At 38.4% G+C, this 21,486-nt stretch overlaps 1 protein-coding gene across 1 annotated transcript in view; it reads left to right on the forward strand.

Annotated features, from left to right (window-relative positions):
• The window catches only part of LOC114653503 (collagen alpha-1(XXI) chain-like), a 263,740-nt gene that overhangs the window by 47,862 nt on the left and 194,392 nt on the right, over positions 1-21,486 (forward strand). The window contains exon 5 of the mRNA XM_051928764.1: positions 10,300-10,525. Coding sequence (XP_051784724.1) covers positions 10,300-10,525 — 226 coding nt within the window. The remainder of the gene's footprint in view (positions 1-10,299; positions 10,526-21,486) is intronic.

Here is a 21,486-nt window from a genome sequence, read left to right on the forward strand (position 1 = left end):
ATAGTTTTGATGAGCCTGCACAGAAAAATATTTAAGTTGGGGAAAAGGCTGTTTTATAGAGTGGTTAAGGACAGTTGAGTTGGCAAAATCTATCAAGGACAAAATAAATTTTAAATTTGCATTTTGATTTGTAAATTCAGACACTATTTATTCACCTAATAAGTGGGACTCAGTGTTATATGCATAACTGCAGCAGATGACAAACCTTTTTTTAACATGTTACCTGTGTATTATGCATTTTAAATTGGATCAATTTGTACTAAGCATTTTTCAAATTTTCAACGTACCTGAATGTTATGCCATACCAATGCATCTCAAGTTCAGTCCTGTAGAACCCATTTACCTACAGGTTTTTGTTCCAAACATCACCTATTTTTAATTGGACTCCTTGCCTAATTAAGAAAGTTATTATTTTATGGTTTCTGAGTTTTGAATGTGAAAACTACAAAACTCAGGTCAAGTTTTATGAGAATGCACCATGCATTTATATATAGGGATAATTTACTGTTTTTTTACTTTTTTTTTAAGATTTTTACCACACATCATGATTTTAATTCTGCTTTTCCTCATGTTCTGGCTATTTAATCAGTTATTTACCAATGAGCACGTTAGTAGATCTGGAACTGCTTTTCAGTATTCAGTGTTATTTGTTCGAGTGTCTTCTGTGCTCGTTTTCAAATGTAATTATTAGGATACAAATAAGAGAACAGACTACACATAAAAATGTGAATTATTAGGAACACACCAAAAGAGTTAATCAAATAAAGCTATGGCAGAATATATATAATTCTAAATACAGTATCTTATAAATATAAAAATCACACTGCTGTGTTTTTCTAAATTAAAAAATTTTAAAAAATAACAAATTGCATATTTTAACACTATTATAAAATGTAGATAGACAAGCTGAAAAACATCCTTTTCTCAATGTATATATTGTTTGCATACTTAGTTTTTCATAATTTCGAAGAATTAAAGTTGAAATTTAGTCCATATTGTAAATTTATATTATGAACAATATATTATCTTCAGTTTGGGATGTGATCTAAATATGTAGCAGTACCGTTCTAACTATAAAAAATGCTATTTTTTATGGTTCATCTGGATCTCCATGCCTAATTGTCAAATTCCATCCATGACTTCCTTGCAAAGTGACCTAAAGAGAACCACACCATGGACAAAGAAATAGCATAAATAAATAAGTGCACTAAATGACAAGTAAAATTCTTAACTTAAATTCAGATCAATGACAACACCAATCCCAAACAGCACAAGACATCTCACTGAATTCTTGTAATCATTAAGCTTTCTTATTTACCCAAGATAAATTAGAACTTCAAACAACTATTACTTTTTCCAAGTATAAAGTCATTGTGTGACAAGGTTTATATTGACTATGTCAAGGAAATCAAGAAAGCCCTGTTTTCCTGCATAATGCTTGCATTTTAGTAAGAGAGCGAGCAAATGGTCACCCAAAGGTTCAAAAAGAAAATAGTAAAAAAGTTTGTAAAACCAAAAAATGAGTCTTTTGCATCTCAAAAAGTAAAATAAAAAATTAAAAAAACAATAAAGAATCTTACTATAAATTCTTCTGTGTTACATGTGTGTTTATTGTATCTGTCTCACATCCATTCTTCAATGTTCATATTTTCTATTTATGTTTATAAATACATTGTATTGATGTGTATCTCAAAATAAAACCTTGCTATAATTTGAATCCTTAACCATAGGTTAAGAAAGGTAACGTGGGGAGTCTCATTAAGTACTGGTTTTGAGAAAAAGCCAAGCTGATGATTAATTCATTAATAAAAACTACCCCATCTTCCTCTGCAACATATAGGGAAAGGCTATAGCGTCTCTCAACAATCTTTACAACATCATAAAATATTAATACATGCACACAGGGCTGTCCCAATAGGCATATTATTTGTGGCAAATTTATGGTACAAAACCTTATTTACAGTGATTTTTTTACAGTGATCTCAGCAGTGCTGCCTCAATCCCATATCATGGCTCTTCTTCAGACATTACTGTGCAGTGGGAAATGACAATGATCACTCATCATATTTGCTGATGACATCTCAGTCTCATCTAATAAGCAGCAAGAAAATGTGTTTTCTTAATCTGTTTCAGATAATCCTAGTAATTTGTTAGTGACTTGTTAGTAAAGCATTGAAAGTTAGCATTTTAGTGAAACATTTTCTATGAAAAATTGTATGGTGTGCTGCTACAGCAGCCTGTGCTAATATTGTATTTAGCCAATTTTGGTATATTCCTACCCCACCCCTGTTTTTAATTTGATACATTTTGGTATCTCCCAAAATACCATTTGATTGTGAGTTTGTGACAGTAATTACAATTTTAAAAATTAGACTTTTATAAATGGGAATCAGTGTGTGCATTCTGTACATGTTGAAGTAAGAAATAATTTGACATATAGTAATGAGTATTTTGCTTCTAAGTGATTAGCTTAAGCTATTGATTAATAATTTCCTTCATTTCCCTTTGTTATGCATTTGCATTGGGAAAATTAAGGTAAACTAACATTTTGTGCCTTTTACAGAAATTATTCATAACACTCATGGAAATTGTCTGTATCTGCAACTGTACAGGTGCTGGTCATAAAATTAGAATATCATGACAAAGTTGATTTATTTCAGTAATTCCATTCAAAAAGTGAAACTTGTATATTAGATTCATTCATTACACACAGACTGATGTATTTCAAATGTTTATTTCTTTTAATGTTGATGATTATAACTGACAAATAATGAAAGTCCCAAATTCAGTATCTCGGAAAATTAGAATATCAATTAAGACCAATGCAAAAAAAGGATTTTTAGAAATGTTGGCCAACTGAAAGGTATGAACATGAAAAATATGAGCATGTACAGCACTCAATATTTAGTTGGGGCTCCTTTGGCCTGGATTACTGCAGCAATGCGGCGTGGCATGGAGTCGATCAGTCTGTGGCACTGCTCAGGTGTTATGAGAGCCCATGTTGCTCTGATAGTGGCCTTCAGCTCTTCTGAATTGTTGGGTCTGGCGTACTGCATCTTCCTCTTCACAACACCCCATAGATTTTCTATGGGGTTAAGGTCAGGCGAGTTTACTGGCCATTCAAGAACAGTGATACCATGGTCCTTAAACCAGGTACTGGTAGCTTTGGCACTGTGTGCAGTTGCCAGGTCCTGTTGGAAAATGAAATCTGCATCTCCATAAAGTTCGTCAGCAGCAGGAAGCATGAAGTGCTCTAAAACTTCCTGGTAGACGGCTGCATTGACCTTGGATCTCAGAAAACACAATGGACCAACACCAGCAGATGACATGGCATCCCAAACCATCACTGACTGTGGAAACTTTACACTGGACCTCACGCAACGTGGATTCTGTGCCTCTCCTCTCTTCCTCCAGACTCTGGGACCTTGATTTCCAAATGAAATGCAAAATTTACTTCCATCAGAGAACATAACTTTGGACCACTCAGCAGCAGTCCAAAGGCGAGATGCTTCTGATGCTGTTTCTTGTTCAAGAGTGGCTTGACACAAGGAATGCGACAGCTGAAACCCATGTCTTGCATACGTCTGTGCGTGGTAGTTCTTGAAGCACTGACTCCAGCTGCAGTCCACTCTTTGTGAATTTCTCCCACATTTTTGAATGGGTTTTGTTTCACAATCCTCTCCAGGGTGCGATTATCCCTATTGCTTGTACACTTTTTTCTACCACATCTTGTCCTTCCCTTCGCCTCTCTATTAATGTGCTTGGACACAGAGCTCTGTGAACAGCCAGCCTCTTTAGCAATGACCTTTTGTGTCTTGCCCTCCTTGTGCAAGGTGTCAATGGTCGTCTTTTGGACAACTGTCAAGTCAGCAGTCTTCCCCATGATTGTGTAGCCTACAGAACTAGCCTGAGAGACCATTTAAAGGCTTTTGCAGGTGTTTTGAGTTAATTAGCTGATTAGAGTGTGGCACCTGGGGCCTCATGTATAAACGGTGCGTACGCACAGAAATGTTGCGTACGAATGTTTCCACGCACAAATCACGATGTATAAAACCTAAACTTGGTGTAAAGCCACGCACATTTCCACGGTAACTCGTACCTTGGCGTACGCAATTTCTCCTCTCGGTTTTGCAGACTGGCGGCACCCAGCGTCAAAGCAGTGCTACTGTTCCTCTGTGATCACCCTTTCTTTCTTAGCTCCGCATTCCTGACGCGGCTTTATAAATACACTGAAATTAACTGTATATTGTTTATTAGTATAATGCATCTGATTGTAATTAACCTGTAGCAATATAATGGTACAGGGAATAGCCATAGTATTCCAAATACCATAACTGCTTTAGCGTTGTTACGCTCACTGCATCTTGATCTTCTTTTTGCTGCTCCCGTTAAGGGTTGCCACTGCGGATCATCTTTTTCCATATTACTCTCACTGCACCACTCAGAGTATTTATATCACTGTATCTGAGTGTGAATCACAGCAGCAGCTGATCGGAAAGAGAATTATCGGTATACAGTTTCAAGTACACACTACCTCAACCACGGCAAAAAGCGTCAAAGCCTTTCCTGTACGGACCTCACGTTTCAGAAACAGTTTCATCCCAAGAACTATAAACGCACTCAATCAGTCCATCAAGTGCTCCTTGTAGAACTGTTTGTACTTATAAGTACAATTACCTCACTGTAAACTTACACTACAGTTATAATATTGCACAACCTGCACTACTTTATAAAGCGCGTATGATGACAATATCATTTTTAAGATGAAATGCAGCAAAATATGTTGCTTATAGTATACAGATAAAACTTTAACTTCATTTAAATAATCTGCATTGTTAATAATTAAACATGTGAGGACACGGTGCTGCAGCGTATAGCTCGTTCACGGATAGCTCCTGCCTTGCGCTGTATTATTGCTGGTGCTGACGCGACACTGGAAGGATAGACGGATATAATAATTAAACATGTACTACGAAGATATTTCAATGTTCCTTAAAAGTTTTGAAGAATCGGCGTTCTAAGCTTACAGATGGCTTAACGTCTATTACAGAGCTGATTGTGTGGCGATTGGGTATTTGGAGAAAGAAAAGTACGTTTGAAAGAGACAGTACTTCTGTAATAAATTATTTCAATGAAGGTCGCACATGGCGCAGCAAGCCTCTTGCGTGAGATATGAACAATCACTGCGCCACCGTGTTCCCATGTTTAATAACATGCTTTCATTGCTATCATCATGAAAATGATATCACGTATACATCTCAGTATTTTAATTATTCAGAGAGCTGTAATATCTCGAATGTAATGGATTCTGTGTCCTGTCGGAGAAAGAGAAAGAACGGAAGCACGTAGTGATTCACACACATAGAGCACATAGAGAATCAAATACAGAACAAAGCATTTAACGTGCTACTTGAGAAACTAGTAAAATAAATGATTTTAAGATGAAGTTTATGATGTTCTACTTTAATGGCAAAATAAACTGCGTGATTAAAGTGGAAATTTCGAGATTAAAGTTGACATTTCGTGCTTTTTTCCCACTGTGTGCCAATTTTTTTTGTCTGTACCCTAATAAGCTTTCATATGACACTCAGACGGTGGGCTACGACTCGCCTTTTCACGGCGACTTTGATATGTGATTTTTTTTTTATTTCGGGCACTGTGCGACTTTGTGAACTTGATCTTTCGAGTTTCTCCGACACTCTGTCCCTCGATCAACTTTCTTTTGTTGATTATACCACTGTTTAAACCAACAAATAGTAGGTTTTTCCTTTGCCTCCACTTGGTATTCGCTGAAATTCTTATATTTTCCCCTGTGCTTTTCCCATTGTCTTTTCACAGAAGGCTATTTATATTGATTTGCATATTCAAAGAGGTGTAATTCTGGGAGGAGTTGGGGCGGGACAGAAGGCGCATGCACGTGCGTTACTTTTCACGCTGATCGTGGATTTATGTAGTGGAAGAACGTGAAATTTTGCGTGCACACAGATTCCTGCATCTGGATTTTTCTGTGCGTACGCACAATCCCGCTTTTGTGCTTACGCCATGTTATAGTGTGAGTTCTACGCACGGCGTTATACATGAGGCCCCAGATGTCTTCAATATTGAACCTTTTCACAATATTCTAATTTTCCGAGATACTGAATTTGGGACTTTCATTAGTTGTCAGTTATAATCATCAACATTAAAAGAAATAAACATTTGAAATACATCAGTCTGTGTGTAATGAATGAATCTAATATACAAGTTTCACTTTTTGAATGGAATTACTGAAATAAATCAACTTTGTCATGATATTCTAATTTTATGACCAGCACCTGTATAAGCCTAGTTTTGTATGTTTTGAATACATTTTTTATTTTATTTCTAAAGAATTCACTTTTATATATTTGTATACATTTTTCACATTCATTCTGTTACATTGTTAAAGGCATTAATTAGTATTAGTAGCAGTATCTGTGGTACACTCTTTTCTAGTAGACACTTTCAAACAGTAGATATTAGGTTATGTAAGAACTGGGGGATAGCCTTTGCCATATTTTTATGACCAATAAATGAAGCATTCTTCATATTCCCTAAAACAAATACATGGGTGGGCAAAAGTAGGTTTACAGTTGCTTGTATGTAAAAAGACTTGCAATTTATGATTATAAGAATAGCTTTATTAATTCAAGAGCTTTATTAACTTAATTAACTCAAAAGAATGTTATAATGTCACAATGCACTTAGGTACAATCTTGTAAGTTCTCAAATTGCTGGCCTTCATTATTTACAAATTCTTCTACTTGCTACACTCAAGCACTCTTTTATAATAATAAGAAGAAGAAGGCAAATAATACAAATAAATAATACAATAATTAATAAATAAATAAATAATAATACATGAATAAACTCTTTTTCGTGTACTCACAACTGTAAACCTATTTTTGCCCACCCCTTTATTTACATCAACTAAAACTTATGGTTTCTGGCTATTAACTCTAAATCTTTTGTGCTTAGTTTACTATTGGTGAATATTGATTTTTTGGATCAGCATATTCAGTATATTATAATTTATTAGAAATATATAAAATGCATTCTAATTGGAGGAACTTTGTGTTAATGTTGTTCCTTCAGTTGTTGATTTATCACATTGACTATGATAATTTACTGCTTTAGTGGATAATACATTTGAAATAATCTAAATATGTTTTGAAGATGTGCCTGGTTGGCAAGAGGCTTCCAGGTGAAAGGGCCCTACCAGGATGGTACTGTATATGGAAAGGCTAGGTCTCATAGAAAACCTTGAGCCAAAAGAGAAAAACACAGTGGTAGCTATAGATGTCCCATACATGAAAGTGTCTAATCACAAGGGGACATGTCCTATTTATATGGTGCATACCATGAAAGTGAAATGGGTAGGGCATCACAACAAATATAAAAGAAATATTTATTTTTTTGTTCTTTATTTCACCTTATACAATTTCTTGTATTAGGAATTTGTTAGTTTTCGCATATCCCTTGGGGTCAGAGCACAGGTTCAGCCATTGTACAGCGCCACTGAATCTCTTTTGGCAGTGATGGGGATTCGAACCAGCAGCCTTCGGAATACCAGCACAGATCCTTAGCCTCAGAGTCACCACTCTGCCCTAGCCATATGGACTGGTGAAAGGATGCAGTGTACCCTCCAGGATGCTGGAAGTCTAGAGACCTAACAATAGTCAAGGATGTCTTACAAACATCCTAGGGCTGGGGGAAGTTGTTATAACTAGTCAAAATAACTGACAAATAGAAGCCAAGAAGGGAACATGTCAGGCTATGCTGTTTATTTATTGGAACAGGCAGTCAGGGAGCAGCTTTGGAGTCTTGGCCTTTTAAAGGTAACGGAAACGCTCATTGGTGCGGGGACACCAGGATCTACTAGAGGAATTCCAAGCCTAGTATCACTTGAGGAAACACAGGGCCACATCAACCCTATCCTGCAAGTTTTATAAATTATTTTAAATTACCCTTATGAAAATATACCTCAGAAAATTAGTCACATCTTTTCATTGTTTTAAGTTTGGAATTGTAAGAATTCTTCACTCTTTTGTCATAAGCGGCATCTAATAATTGTTTGGAAATGCAAAACAAGCAGTAAAACATAATCCATTCTTTATGAAATTATCAGGTTTTATCACCATTCTGAATGCTGACTTGATAGTGACAGTTATCACAGTGTAGTTTGGATCAGCAGCTAAATGTGACAAGAATAGGCTACAATGAATATTCAGATCTGGCAAAAAGATCATTGGCATTACTCCTCCCACATTACAGGACCTGGACTATTCAAGAGTTAAGAAACAGGCTGAAAAATCACCACCAACACTTACATCTAGGCCGCAATCTCTGAATTTCTCCCATATGCCAGGTGTTATAGATTACATTGCACCAGAACTATGGGAGGTATTTTTTGTAAAAAATAAAATTAAAATTATAAAATAAAAATGCAATCTCTCTTTTGCAATTTCATTTTTAAAGTCTATGCACAAGTATGCTGCAAAAATTAAAATGAAATAACCCCATTTGCTATTTCAGTTTCGAAGTCTATGTTCAAGAATGCTGCAAAAGTGAAAATTAAATAATCCCATTTCCAATGTGATTTTTAAAGTTTACATGCAAGAACACAAAATTAAAATGAAATAACTCCATTTGCCATTTCATTTTCAGTCTGAACAGCAATAAAGCTGCAAAAATGAAAAGTAAAACGTGTTTCCACTTTGCATTATCACTTTTTTTACAAATAACACGGGTCAATGGGCAAAGCTTTGCACCTCGATTTCCCACAATTCTTTGTGCTTCGTAGCTGTAGAGCCACTTCAATGAATAGAATACTTCTCACTTCGACTGTGTTTAATTCACATGATTTTGATATTTTCACACTTATACTGTAAACGAATTTGCATAATTGCATTTGCTTTTCCAATTAGTGTGGCAAAAAACCAGCAGTCCTTTTAAGGATAGCAAGCAACACAAAGAACCACGTAAAAAGCATTGAATCTAGCCATTGCGACTCTGTAATATAAAACTGCAAAAATACAAAGCATCCCATTTCCACTTGAGTGTAAATACATGTAAATTATGTATTTACATAAAGGCTAATTTCTGTCATGTTAAGTATTGTAATTAAATAGCACATTAATTACTTCAGAACTACAATTATGTGATTTTTTGTGATTCATTAATGCCTAACTACTATGGGTTTAAAAATGGCTGTAGAACTGATTAGACCTAGGTAACTTTGCAAGAGCCTTTAAATGTGTCTTCCAGGTTAACAGAGGGAAGGAGAAATATCCATCAAGAATACATGAATGCTAAGCTTTCTTTAATAACCACAGAAGGGTCAGGATACAGCTGTTGCAGCATGGACTATTTAAAGAAAACTAGGGCTCGGTATTGCAGAAGAATTAATAACAACTGTAAACAAATGTAGCCTCAGGATTTTATAAAGCCTCTTGATATCAGAAGTAAGTCCGGGGCAGTGATACCTGAATGAAAAGGTTTGTCCCTACTAGGGCTTATTTAATTTATAATTTGAGGCAGAGAAGGATGCCAACAGAGAATGAATCCACCTAACTTGCATGTCTTTGGACTATGAGAGGAAACCTCAGAAAAAAAAACACATGGACATAGGAAGGAGGACCCAGGATGTGAAACCTGAGTCTTTACTGCAAGGCAGCAGCGCTACCACTGCACCACTGTGACACCCTACTTGTGATATTTTTTGTAAAAAAGATACTTTATTGATGAATACTACAAATTTGCAACATTTTATTGTACCACAGAATTGCACATTTTCAAGGCATTACCCATCTGTACTTGAAATGTCTTTCTGCAAAAGGCATTGGATTATGCAGAAAACTAAGAATGAAAAAACTAGGGGTGGCAAGGTGGCACAGTGGTAGTGCTGCTCCTTTGTAGTAATAAGACCAGGGTTTGCGTCCCAGGTCCTCTCTTCATGGAGTTTGTATGTTTTCCCAATGTCTGCATGGGTTTCCTCCCACAGTTCAAAGACATGCAGGTTAGATGCATTGGCAAAGCTAAATTGGCCCTTGTATGTGGTTGGGGTGGATGTATTAGTGCGGGTTTGTGTTCACTCTGCGATGGACTGGCACCCTGTCCCGGGTTTGGCCCTGCCTTGCACCCTATGCTAGCCAGGATAGGCTCCAGTAGACCTCCTTGACCCTGTTCAGGACTACGCGGGTTTGAAAATGACTGAGTGACTTTAAAAACTTAACTGTCCACATTGGGTCATCATGGTGAATTTATTACTGTTTTTCTCAGGGATATATTTCCAGAGGGCCTCCCACCATCATATGTGTTTGTAGCCACTCTGCGAATTAAGTCACCAGTGAATAAGGAAACATTTGACTTATGGAGAATTATATCTAAGGATGGTGTTCCTCAAGCAGCTGTCACACTCAATGGAGTAGAAAAATCTATTACCTTTACAACAACCAGTATTACAAGTGAAATTCAATCAGTAATTTTTAAAGAAGAGCGTCTGAAGGTGAGTATTTTTTATTACAATTTTACATTTAAACTGAAAGATTTGTAGAGTTAAAAATTCTTACCTAGTATAAAATGCTATTGTGATTTGTGTTACATACTGCATTAAAACAAATTTTGTACTTCCATTTCTCTATCCATTGTTGGGATCTGAGGCAATGCTGATAGCACAGAGTTTTGGAACAAATCTTGGATGTAGCAACAGTCATCACAGGGTACACTCCTATGTACATCAACACTTACTTAAAGTTAGAATATAAAATAAGAACAATTTTGACCAGAGTTAGCTATTCAGCTATGTCTACATGGATTACTATTCACCTAACTTTTCAAAAAAACTCTCAAGCCAAGTTTTGATGTTTTAGTCTACTGTGTTGCACTGCTTGGTAACTTATTAAATGTATTTGGTTATATATAAGTGAAGAGATACTTTATAACAAATGTGCAAAATTGACTTTTAACAACATTTCATTTCTACCATGTTATCTCTCAATCTCAATTGCTTACTTTACATGCAAATATTTAACACCTTCAATTTTTCCCACATAGCATATACTCCATAGTCCTATAATCTTGTGGTTCATCTTTGGCCCTTCCAAACACTAATATATCTCTTGTAATATGGAGACCAAAATGCAATACGGTATTTCAGATGAAGTTTCACAGGTACAACTTTAGCATAACCTTCCTTAATTTGTACTTAATTCAGTGTGCTCTATAACCTAAAATATATTAACATTTCTAATCACTTCTGTACACTGTCTAGATATGGTCATTGATGAGTACACTACAAATTGTAAATATTATATGCTCACAGGGTGTATTTTTATGTTTTAGACAATGGGTACTCCGCTCCAGTCCTGGAGGTCCACAATGGTTACAGGATTTTGCTTTAACCAAATTTTAATGGAACCCATTTATTTACTACTAAAGCAATGTGTTTTTTGGGCTTAGTTTTAATCATCATGTTAATTACGGTACAGAACCCTTAATTGCTTATTTTACTTTTAAGCAGCTTTACTAGTTGCCTGTTTTCTTAACCAGTCATCAGTTAATACTGAGGTGTAAATGACAAAGGAACCACCAACTCTCCAGCTAATGTTTTTCTATTTAAACCGGTGTTTTTATGCATCATTAAAAACATATGTGTTAATGCAATGTTTTGAAATAAATGAGATAGAAGCCAAGGACCAAAGGGTACAAATCTGTTCCAAACCACCAAACATATACTGTAGACAATGAAAAATCTACAAGGTGATAAATGAAAGCACTAATCAGCCATATAATTAAATACCAAACTTCATTATCTGCTAAGCCTGGCGTATAATTTCAAAACTTGTTGGAATGAAAACGCTGCACCCTCAGTGAACCTCCATGACTGGAACTGAGTATCCCTGCTTTAGACCCTCCATCAAGTACAGTAATTAAATGTAGCATTTTAGTTTGTTATTTGTAATCTTTGCATTAAACTTCAATTGCCTCATACCTACCGAAGTATGTGATGTTACTTTTCTTCTTCTTTCGGCTGCTTCTGTTAGGGGTTGCCACAGCAGATCATCGTCTTCCATATCTTTCTGTCCTCAGCATCTTGTTCTGTTACACCCATCACCTGCATGTCTTCTCTCACCACATCCATAAACCTTCACTTAGGCCTTCCTCTTTTTCTCTTGCCTGACAGCTCTATCCTTAGCATCCTTCTCCCAATATACTCAGCATCTCTCCTCTGCACATGTCCAAAAAAACGCAATCTCGCCTCTGTGACTTTGTCTCTCAACCGTCCAACTTGAGCTGACCCTCTAATGTACTCATTTCTAATCCTATCTATCCTCATCACACCCAGTGCAAATCTTAACATCTTTAACTCTGCCACCTCCAGCTCTGTCTCCTGCTTTCTGGTCAGTGCCACCATCTCCAACCCATATTACATAGCTGGTCTTACTACCGTCCTATAGACCTTCCGTTTCACTGTTGCTGATATTCGTCTGTCACAAATCACTCCTGACACTCTTCTCCACCCATTCCACCCTGCCTGCACTCTCTTTTTCACTTCTCTTCCACAATCCCCATTACTCTGTACTGTTGATCCCAAGTATTTAAACTCATCCACCTTCGCCAACTCTACTCCCTGCATCCTCATCATTCCACTGACCTCAGTTACACACATGTATTCTGTCTTGTTCCTACTGACCTTCATTCCTCTCCTATCTAGAGCATATCTCCACCTCTCCAGGGTCTCTTCAACCTGCTCCCTACTATCGCTACAGATCACAATGACATCAGCAAACATCATAGTCCACGGGGACTTCTGTCTAATCTCGTCTGTCAACCTGTCCATCACCATTACAAATAAGAAAGGGCTCAGATCTGATCCCTCATGTAATCCCACCTCCAAATTGAATGCATTCATCACTCCTACCGCAGACCTCACCACTGTCACACTTTCCTCGTACATATCCTGTACAACTCTTACGTACTTCTGTGCCACTCCCGACTTCCTCATACAATACCACAACTCCTCACGAGGCACCCTGTCATATGCTTTCTCCAGGTCCACAAAGACGCAATGCAACTCCTTCTGGCCTTCTCTATAATTCTCCATCAACACCCTCAGAGCTAACATCGCATCTGTGGTGCTCTTTCTTGGCATGAAACCATACTGTTGCTCACTAATCATCATCTCACTTCTTAACCTAGCTTCCACTACTCTTTCCCATAACTTCATGCTGTGGCTCATCAATTTTATCCCCTTGTAGTTACTACAGTTCTGCACATCCCCCTTATTCTTAAATATCGGCACCAGTAAACTTCTTCTCCACTCCTCTGGCATCCTCTCACTTTCCAAGATTCCATTAAACAATCTGGTTAAAAACTCCACTGCCACTCTCTCCTAAACACCTCCATGCTTCCAAACGTATGTCATTTGGACCAACGGCTTTGCCATTCTTCATCCTCTTCATAGCTGTCCTTACTTCTTCCTTGCTAATACGTTGCACTTCTTGATTGACTATCTCCACATCATCCAACCTCTTCTCTCTCTTGTTCTCTTCATTCATCAGCCTCTCTAAGTACTCTTTCCATCTGCTCAACACACTCTCCTCATTTGTGAGTATGTTTCCATCTTTATCATTTATTACGTTAACCTGCTGCACATTTTTTCCAGCTCGGTCCTTCTGTCTAGCCAATCGGTACAGGTCCTTTTCTCCCTCCTTAGTGTCCAACCTCTCATACAACTCATCATATGCCTTTTCTTTAGCCTTCGCCACCTCTCTGTTCATCTTGCTCCTTATCTCCTTGTACTCTTGTCTACTTTCTGCATCACTCTGACTATCCCACTTCTTCTTCGCCATCCTCTTCCTCTGTATATTCTCCTGTACTTCCCCATTCCACCACCAGGTTTCCTTTTCCTCCTTCCTCTGTGCAGATGTCACGCCAAGCACCCTTCTTGCTGTCACCCTTACTACATCTGCTTTATTTTCCCAAATGTCTGGTAATTTTTCACTACCACCCAGTGCCTGTCTCACCTTCTCCCAAAACTCAACCTTGCAGTCTTCCTTTTTCAAGTTCCACCATTTGATCCTTGGCTGTGCCCTCACTCTCTTCCTCTTCTTGATCTCCAACGTCATCCTACAGACCACCATCCTATGCTGCTTAACTACACTTTCCCCTGTCACCACTTTGCACACTTCAATCTCTTGATCCTTGGCTGTGCCCTCACTCTCTTCCTCTTCTTGATCTCCAACGTCATCCTACAGACCACCATCCCATGCTGCTTAACTACACTTTCCCCTGCCACCACTTTGCAGTCTTCAATCTCCTTCAGATTGACTTTTCTGCGTAGGATGTAATCTACCTGTGTGCATCTTCCTCCACTCTTGTACTTAACCCTATGTTCCTCCCTCTTCTTAAAATACGTATTCACCACAGCCATGTCCATCCTTTTAGCAAAATCCACTATCCTCTGACCTTCTTCGTTCCTCTCCTTGACACCATACCTACCCATCACCTCCTCGTCTCCTCTGTTCCCTTCACCAACATGTCCATTGAAATCCACTCCAATCACCACTTTCTGTCCCTTGGGTACACTGTTCATCACTTCATCCAACTCACTCCAAAAATCTTCTTTATCATCCATTGCACGCCCAACTTGCGGGGCATATGCACTAACAACATTCCTCATCACACCTCCAATTGCCAGCTTCATAATCATTACTCTGTCTGACACTCTTTTCACCTCCAAAACACTCTTGACATACTGTTCCTTCAGAATAACCCCTACCCCATTTCTCCTCCTATCCACACCATGATAGAACAATTTGAATCCACCTCTGATCCACCTGGCCTTACTCCCCTTCAATTTAGTCTCCTGCACGCACAATATATCAAGCTTCCTTCTCTCCATCATATCTGCTAACTCTCTCCCCTTACCAGTCATACTGCCAACATTCAAAGTTCCTACCCTCAGTTCCACTCTCTTTACCTTCCTCCTTTCTTCCTGCCTCCGGACATGTCTCCCCACTCTTCTTCTCCTTCTTCTTCTTCAGCCAACAGTAGCCCAGTTTCTGCCAGCACCCTGTTGGCTAACAGTATTGGTGGCGGTTATTATTACCCGGGGCTTGACCGATCCGGTATGGAAATTTGTATTGTTGCCCGCATATTGATTTGGCAAAATTTTACACCGGATGCCCTTCCTGACGTAACCCTTCCCATTTATCCGGGCTTGGGACCGGCACGAAGAAACACACTGGTTTGTGCATCCCCTGTGGCTGGGTTACCGAAGTATGTAATGATTTTGCTAATTCTAGGATATCCAACAATCTTTGTAGTTTTCTGTCATCTGCAAACTTAATCAACTAGTAACATTGTTATCTTAGTAATTTTTGTAAATATAAAAGAGACAATTCCCCAGCACTGATCCTTGATGGACCCTGATTTTAACATCAAATAATTCAGAAAACATTACTTGCATGAGAACTCATTGTTTCCTGTGTTTAAGCCACTTTTGCACCCACCTACTAGCTGAGCGTTGGATTCCCACTAGCCTCTTACATGGGACCTTATAAAAAAGGTTTTGGAAATCGAGATAAATAATATTGTACATGTCCCTCTGCTTTTTTGCTTCTTCATAAAATTCTAGCATATTTTTAAATTCCTATTTCCCATGTGTAAACATATGATGGCTGTTTGCTAAAATGCCTGCTCTCAGTGTTCTGTAAGTTGATCAATTTTGTCTTTAATAATCGATTTTGCTAATTTGCATCTAATACACACTAAGTTTAGTGGATGGGATCAGTCCCGTCACCTTTCTTTATAATGAGACTATGTTTGCTTCCAGTCATTAAGAATTTCTTCCGAGTTCAATGATTATGGCAAAAAAATGTAACAAATATATATTATCATTGATTTCCTTGAATACGTGTGACTAAATGTTATTTTGCTCTGGAATTATGTTTGATTTCGTCTTTTTTATTTGTAGCAGTTCTTCTTTCTCTGTAATTTCAAACTTGTTAGTATTTCATTAATATTTCTTGTAGTTACGGAAAGATTTACAATTTCTTTACAAGTAAAAACTTTACAAAATATGTATTGCTAGCATTTTCCATTTTGTATCCAGTATTTATCCTTTTGACTGCTGAATTACTGAAATATATTCTTCTACAATTTGAAATAAATTCTTCAAATTGTATCGAATTTCTAATTTTCCTTTTTACTATTACTCTTCTGTTCATATAAAGTAAGCCCTATGTTTATTTTCCAAATGGCTCACAGCTATACAAATGTTGCATCCCTAGACCTTTGAGCTTCTGTTACAATGCCCCTTAAGCAGACAAATGAATCCATGGCTTCTACATAGCTTCCAGCAATTTCCAATTTACTGTTATGTATACTAATAGTTTGCTTTGTTTTAATTCAGCTGCTTTTCAACCCAATAGCCTCAGCATCATCTTTTAGTTTTCTCAGAATATGCTCCATATACAGAAACATTAGAAGTAGAAACAATTGTTACCTGCAAAATCCATGCCTTCCAGTTAGTTGACTTCTCCAGCCTAGCTGGATTCCTTTTTTCTACCACTCTTTTCATAATGTCATATAACATCAGTAGAACTAAAGATAGGGAAAATCATAAACACCTGGGGCCTCATGTATAAACGGTGCGTACGCACAGAAATGTTGCGTACGAACCTTTCCACGCTCAAATCGCGATGTATAAAACCTAAACTTGGCGTAAAGCCACGCACATTTCCATGGTAACTAATTCCTTGGCGTACGCAATTTATCCGCCCGGTTTTGCAGACTGGCGGCACCCAGCGTCAAAGCAGTGCTACTGTTCCTGTGTGATCACCCTTTCTTTCTTAAATCCACATTCCTGGCGCAGCTTTATAAATACACTGAAATTAACTGCATATTGTTTATTAGTGTAATGCATCTGATTGTAATTAACCTGTAGCAATATAATGGTCCAGGGAATAGCCATAGTATTCCAAATACCATAACTGCTTTAGCGTTGTAACTTTCACTGCATCTTCTTTCAGCTGATCCCGTTAAGGGTTGCCACAGCAGATCATCTTTTTCCACATTACTCTCACTGCACCACTCGGAGTATTTATATCACTGTATCTGAGTGGGAAATCACAGCAGCAGCTGATTGGAAAGAGAATTATCGGTATACAGCATGAAGCAGATGCTGCCTGAGCCACAGCAAACGCTTTAGTCCCTGTACGGACTTCGCGGTTTAGAAACAGTTTAATCCCAAGAACTCTAAACACACTAAATCAGTCCATCAAGTGGTCCTTGTAGAAATGTTTGGACTTATAAGTACAATTACCCCACTATAAACTTGCACTACAGTTATAATATTGCACAACCTGCGCCACGTTATAAAGCGCGTATTTACATGTGATGACGGTATTCATTTCTAAAATGAAATGCAGCAAAACATGTTGATTATATTATACAGATAAAACTTTAACTTCATTTAAATAATCTGTATTGTTAATAATTAAACATGTGAGGACACAGTGCCGCAGCGCTAACTAGTTCAGTAATTGTTCCTGCCTTGCGCTGTATTCTTGCTGGTGCTGACGCGACACTGGAAAGATAGACGGATATAATAATTAAACACGTACTACTAAGATATTTCAATGTTCCTTAAAAGTTTTGAAGAATCGAAGTTCTAAGCTTACAGATGGCTTCACGTCTATTACATAGCTTATTGTGTGGTGATTGAGTTTTTGGAGAAAGAAAAGTAAGGACAGGAATTGGAGGTTAGTACGTTTGAAAGAGACAGTACTTCTGTGATAAATTATTTAATTGAAGGTTGCGCATGGCGCAGCAAGCCTCTTGCGTGAGACATGAACAAGCACTGCGCCACCGTGTTCCCATGTTTAATAACATGCTTTCATTCCTATCATCATGAAAAAGATATCACGTATACATCTCAGTATTTTAATTATTCAGAGAGCTGTAATATCAAGAATGTAATGGATTATGTGTCCTGTCGGAGAAAGAGAAAACCCGTTTAAAAAGCAGGTAGTGATTCATACACATAGAGCACATAGAAGATCAAATACAGAACAAAGCATTTAACATGCCACTTTAGTTACAATGGGATTTGAGAAACTAGTAAATTAAACGATTTTAAGATGAAGTTTATGATGTTCTACTTTAATGGTAAAATAAACTACGTGATTAAAGTGGAAATTTCGAGATTAAAGTTAACATTTCGTGCTTTTTTCCCCACTGTGTGCCTTTTTTTTGTCTGTACCCTAATAAGCTTTCATATGACACTCAGACGGTGGGCTACGACTCGCTTTTTCACGGCGACTTTGATATGTGATTTCTTTTTTATTTCGGGCACTGTGCGACTTTGTGAAGTTGAGCCTTCGAGTTTCTCCGACACTCTGTCACTCGATCAGCTTCCTTTTGTTGATTATACCACTGTATAAACCAACAAATAGTACGTTTTTCCTTTGCCTCCACTTGGTATTCGCTGAAATTCTTATATTTTCTCCCGTGCTTTTCCCATTGTCTTTTCACAGAAGGCTATTTATATTGATTTGCATATTCAAAGAGGTGTAATTCTGGGAGGAGTTGGGGCGGGACAGAAGGCGCGTGCACGTGCGTTACTTTTCACGCAAATCAGGATTTATGTAGTAGAAGAACGTGAAAGTATGCATGCGCACAGATTCCTGCATCTGGATTTTTCTGTGCGTACGCACAATCCCGCTTTTGTGCTTACGCCATGTTATAGTGTGAGTTCTACGCACGGCGTTATACATGAGGCCCCTGATGAATTGCACAATTTACGTTTAACTGTTTGGTGAGTCTTTAATAATGCAATTCTATGTATTCTTATCCTAAGTACATTTCTGTTAAAATCAAAATTTAAAATCTTAGATTGAATGCCATGGTCCATGAAAGTTTACCACACAACAGAGTGGCTTGCTAAGTGGAAGTCTTTTTCAAAATTGATAAAAGTCAAATAAAGTGTGCTGTAAAATTCACAACTTTCTTCTGGAATAAATTGTAGGGTATTAATTAGGTCAACACAACTGTGGAGTTTTTTGGAAACTCACTTGCTCCTTTCATAATTAGCATTTGATGGTCTTTAATATAATGTTGTAAAACCCCAAATCAGAAAAAGTTGGTCCTATATGGAAAATGCAAACTAAAAAAGTGATTCTTAACTTTAATTTGACTTTTATTTCATTGCAGACAGCATGAACCCAAGATATTTTATGCTTTGTCTGGTCTATTTCATTTAATTTGTTAATATACAGTACATCCATTCCTACATTTCAGGCCTGCAACACATTCCAGAAATAGTTAGGACAGTAAAACGTTCACCACTTTGTAATTTCGCCACTTAAGAGATGTTTTGGCACTGGGCTTATCAAGCATTGAAGTGTTTCAGGTATTATTTTGTTATTTTTAATATAATATACTATAACATCCATCCATCCAGTTTCCAACCCTCTGAATCCTAATGCAGGGTCACAGGGGTCTGCTGGAGTCAATCCCAGCCAAGGCAGGAACCAATCGTGGGCAGGGCGCCAACCCACCGCAGGACACACACTCACACACCAAGCACTTACACTAGGGACAATTTAGAATTGGCAATCCACCTAACATGCCTGTCTTTGGACTGTGGGATATAATATAATATAATATAATATAATATAATATAATATAATATAATATAATATAATATAATATAATATAATATAATATAATATAATATAATATAATATAATATAATAGGGCTGGGAATCTCTCACCGCGGTTGGATCATACACTGAGACAACAGACAAGTCACCCAGAGAGTGCCTTAATCTGAGTCTCATAATATGCTCGGTGAAAGGAGTGACAATGACACCATCAGAAGGAGCCAATATGCTACAGCAACATCTACTCCCTGAGTATGACAGCCATCAGAGCAACCAGACCAATAAAAGGTGAACCCACCTACAGAGATCTGGCCAAAGTCAAGATCAAAGAATGACGCCATTGAAATGTGGAGTTTATGCAGCTCCTCCAGCAGCAGAGGAAGATGATCATCATGCTGGAGAGACAAGACATTCCACACGCCTACCCAGCTGGACCACCTCAAATTGGGACCTGAGTGCTGCCATGCAGCAGGCAATGCCTTAGCACCACACCAGTTCTGATCCTTGACAAGCTTGACCCCATTGGCTCACCAACAGTTTTGACTCTTCCGGGGATGGGATTTCTGAGAGCTTTCCCCCATCTCCTTCATAATGTGAGCAGCTGCCCATAGCAGCAGAGCTACTCCCACAGAGAGCAGAAAGGAGTCCTCACTGTCATCTCAGAGCTGCATGAAGTTTTTCTTACACTGACTGGAGTGCCAAATCTGCCACCAACCCCCATGATTTCCTTGCAAGTTTGAGGACTGCTTGCATGGCCAGATGCAGTTTAATGTCATACCAGGGAGACATTTTATTTGCAACTTCGCTCAGTGGTTGATGGGTGCCAGCAAGGTGACACTCCTCTGGTCATGGGTGACTTCAATGCAAACACTGGCACTGACAGAGCTGGGCATGAGGATTGTCTCTGTCCTCATGGGTCTGGTGACCATGGTGAAAAGAGCTCCATATTCCTTGACTTTGCAAAAGGTCAGGGGCTACAGATCTCTGCATTCTGGTTCCAGTGCCCTGAGCCACATCGTTGGACTTGTTACTCCAATACTGGTGGTGCGGTAAAGGAGATCGATCACATCCTCATGGGCAGATGCTGGAGGCTCTTACAAAACTGCAGGGCCTACAGAAGTACCAAGTTTGTGAATTCTGACCACAGACTTGTTGTTGCTACTCTGAAGATCCAGCTTAGGTTCAGTAAGCTACCACCTACTAGGAAAACGAGGCTGGACCTGGCCAGACTCCAAGATCAGGTTGTTTCTGACAAGTTTGTATGCAGTTTTTTTGAGGAACTTACGGACTTGGGTGCAACTGCCGATCCTAATGTGATGTGGGAGACCTTCTGTGACAAGCCCTTGAAGGTTGCTGAGGGTTGTGTTGGTGTTACCAGTGTTCCCAGAAAGAGGTGTTTCACCTCACAGGGCACTCTGGATATCATCGAGAGGAGTCACAGCACACTTCTTGATGGTAACTTCACTCATTACCGGGAACTGAGAAGGACGGCTCCAAGGAGTCTGAGGGGAATCTGTGAGCAAGCGACACGCTATCTATTGTCTAGTGACCCACATCCTGCTTACAGAGGAATTGAAGCATTATGCGCATCTGAACCTGTTCCTCAGAGAGTCACAGTCAGGGCGGCTGATGCAACGGCCATTACAGATGATACTGCAGTTGTGACCTGCTAGGCTGGCTACTTTGAGCAGCTGTTTAAAGCTGATCCTCTGGCTAGGACATTGGATATCTCTGGGTCTACGGTTCTTGAGGCTGATCCTCCAATTAGCTGTGAACCACCTAATCTCACTGAGATTGC

This window comes from Erpetoichthys calabaricus, chromosome 6 (assembly GCF_900747795.2).
Source record: "Erpetoichthys calabaricus chromosome 6, fErpCal1.3, whole genome shotgun sequence".
Taxonomy (NCBI): Eukaryota; Metazoa; Chordata; class Cladistia; order Polypteriformes; family Polypteridae; genus Erpetoichthys; species Erpetoichthys calabaricus.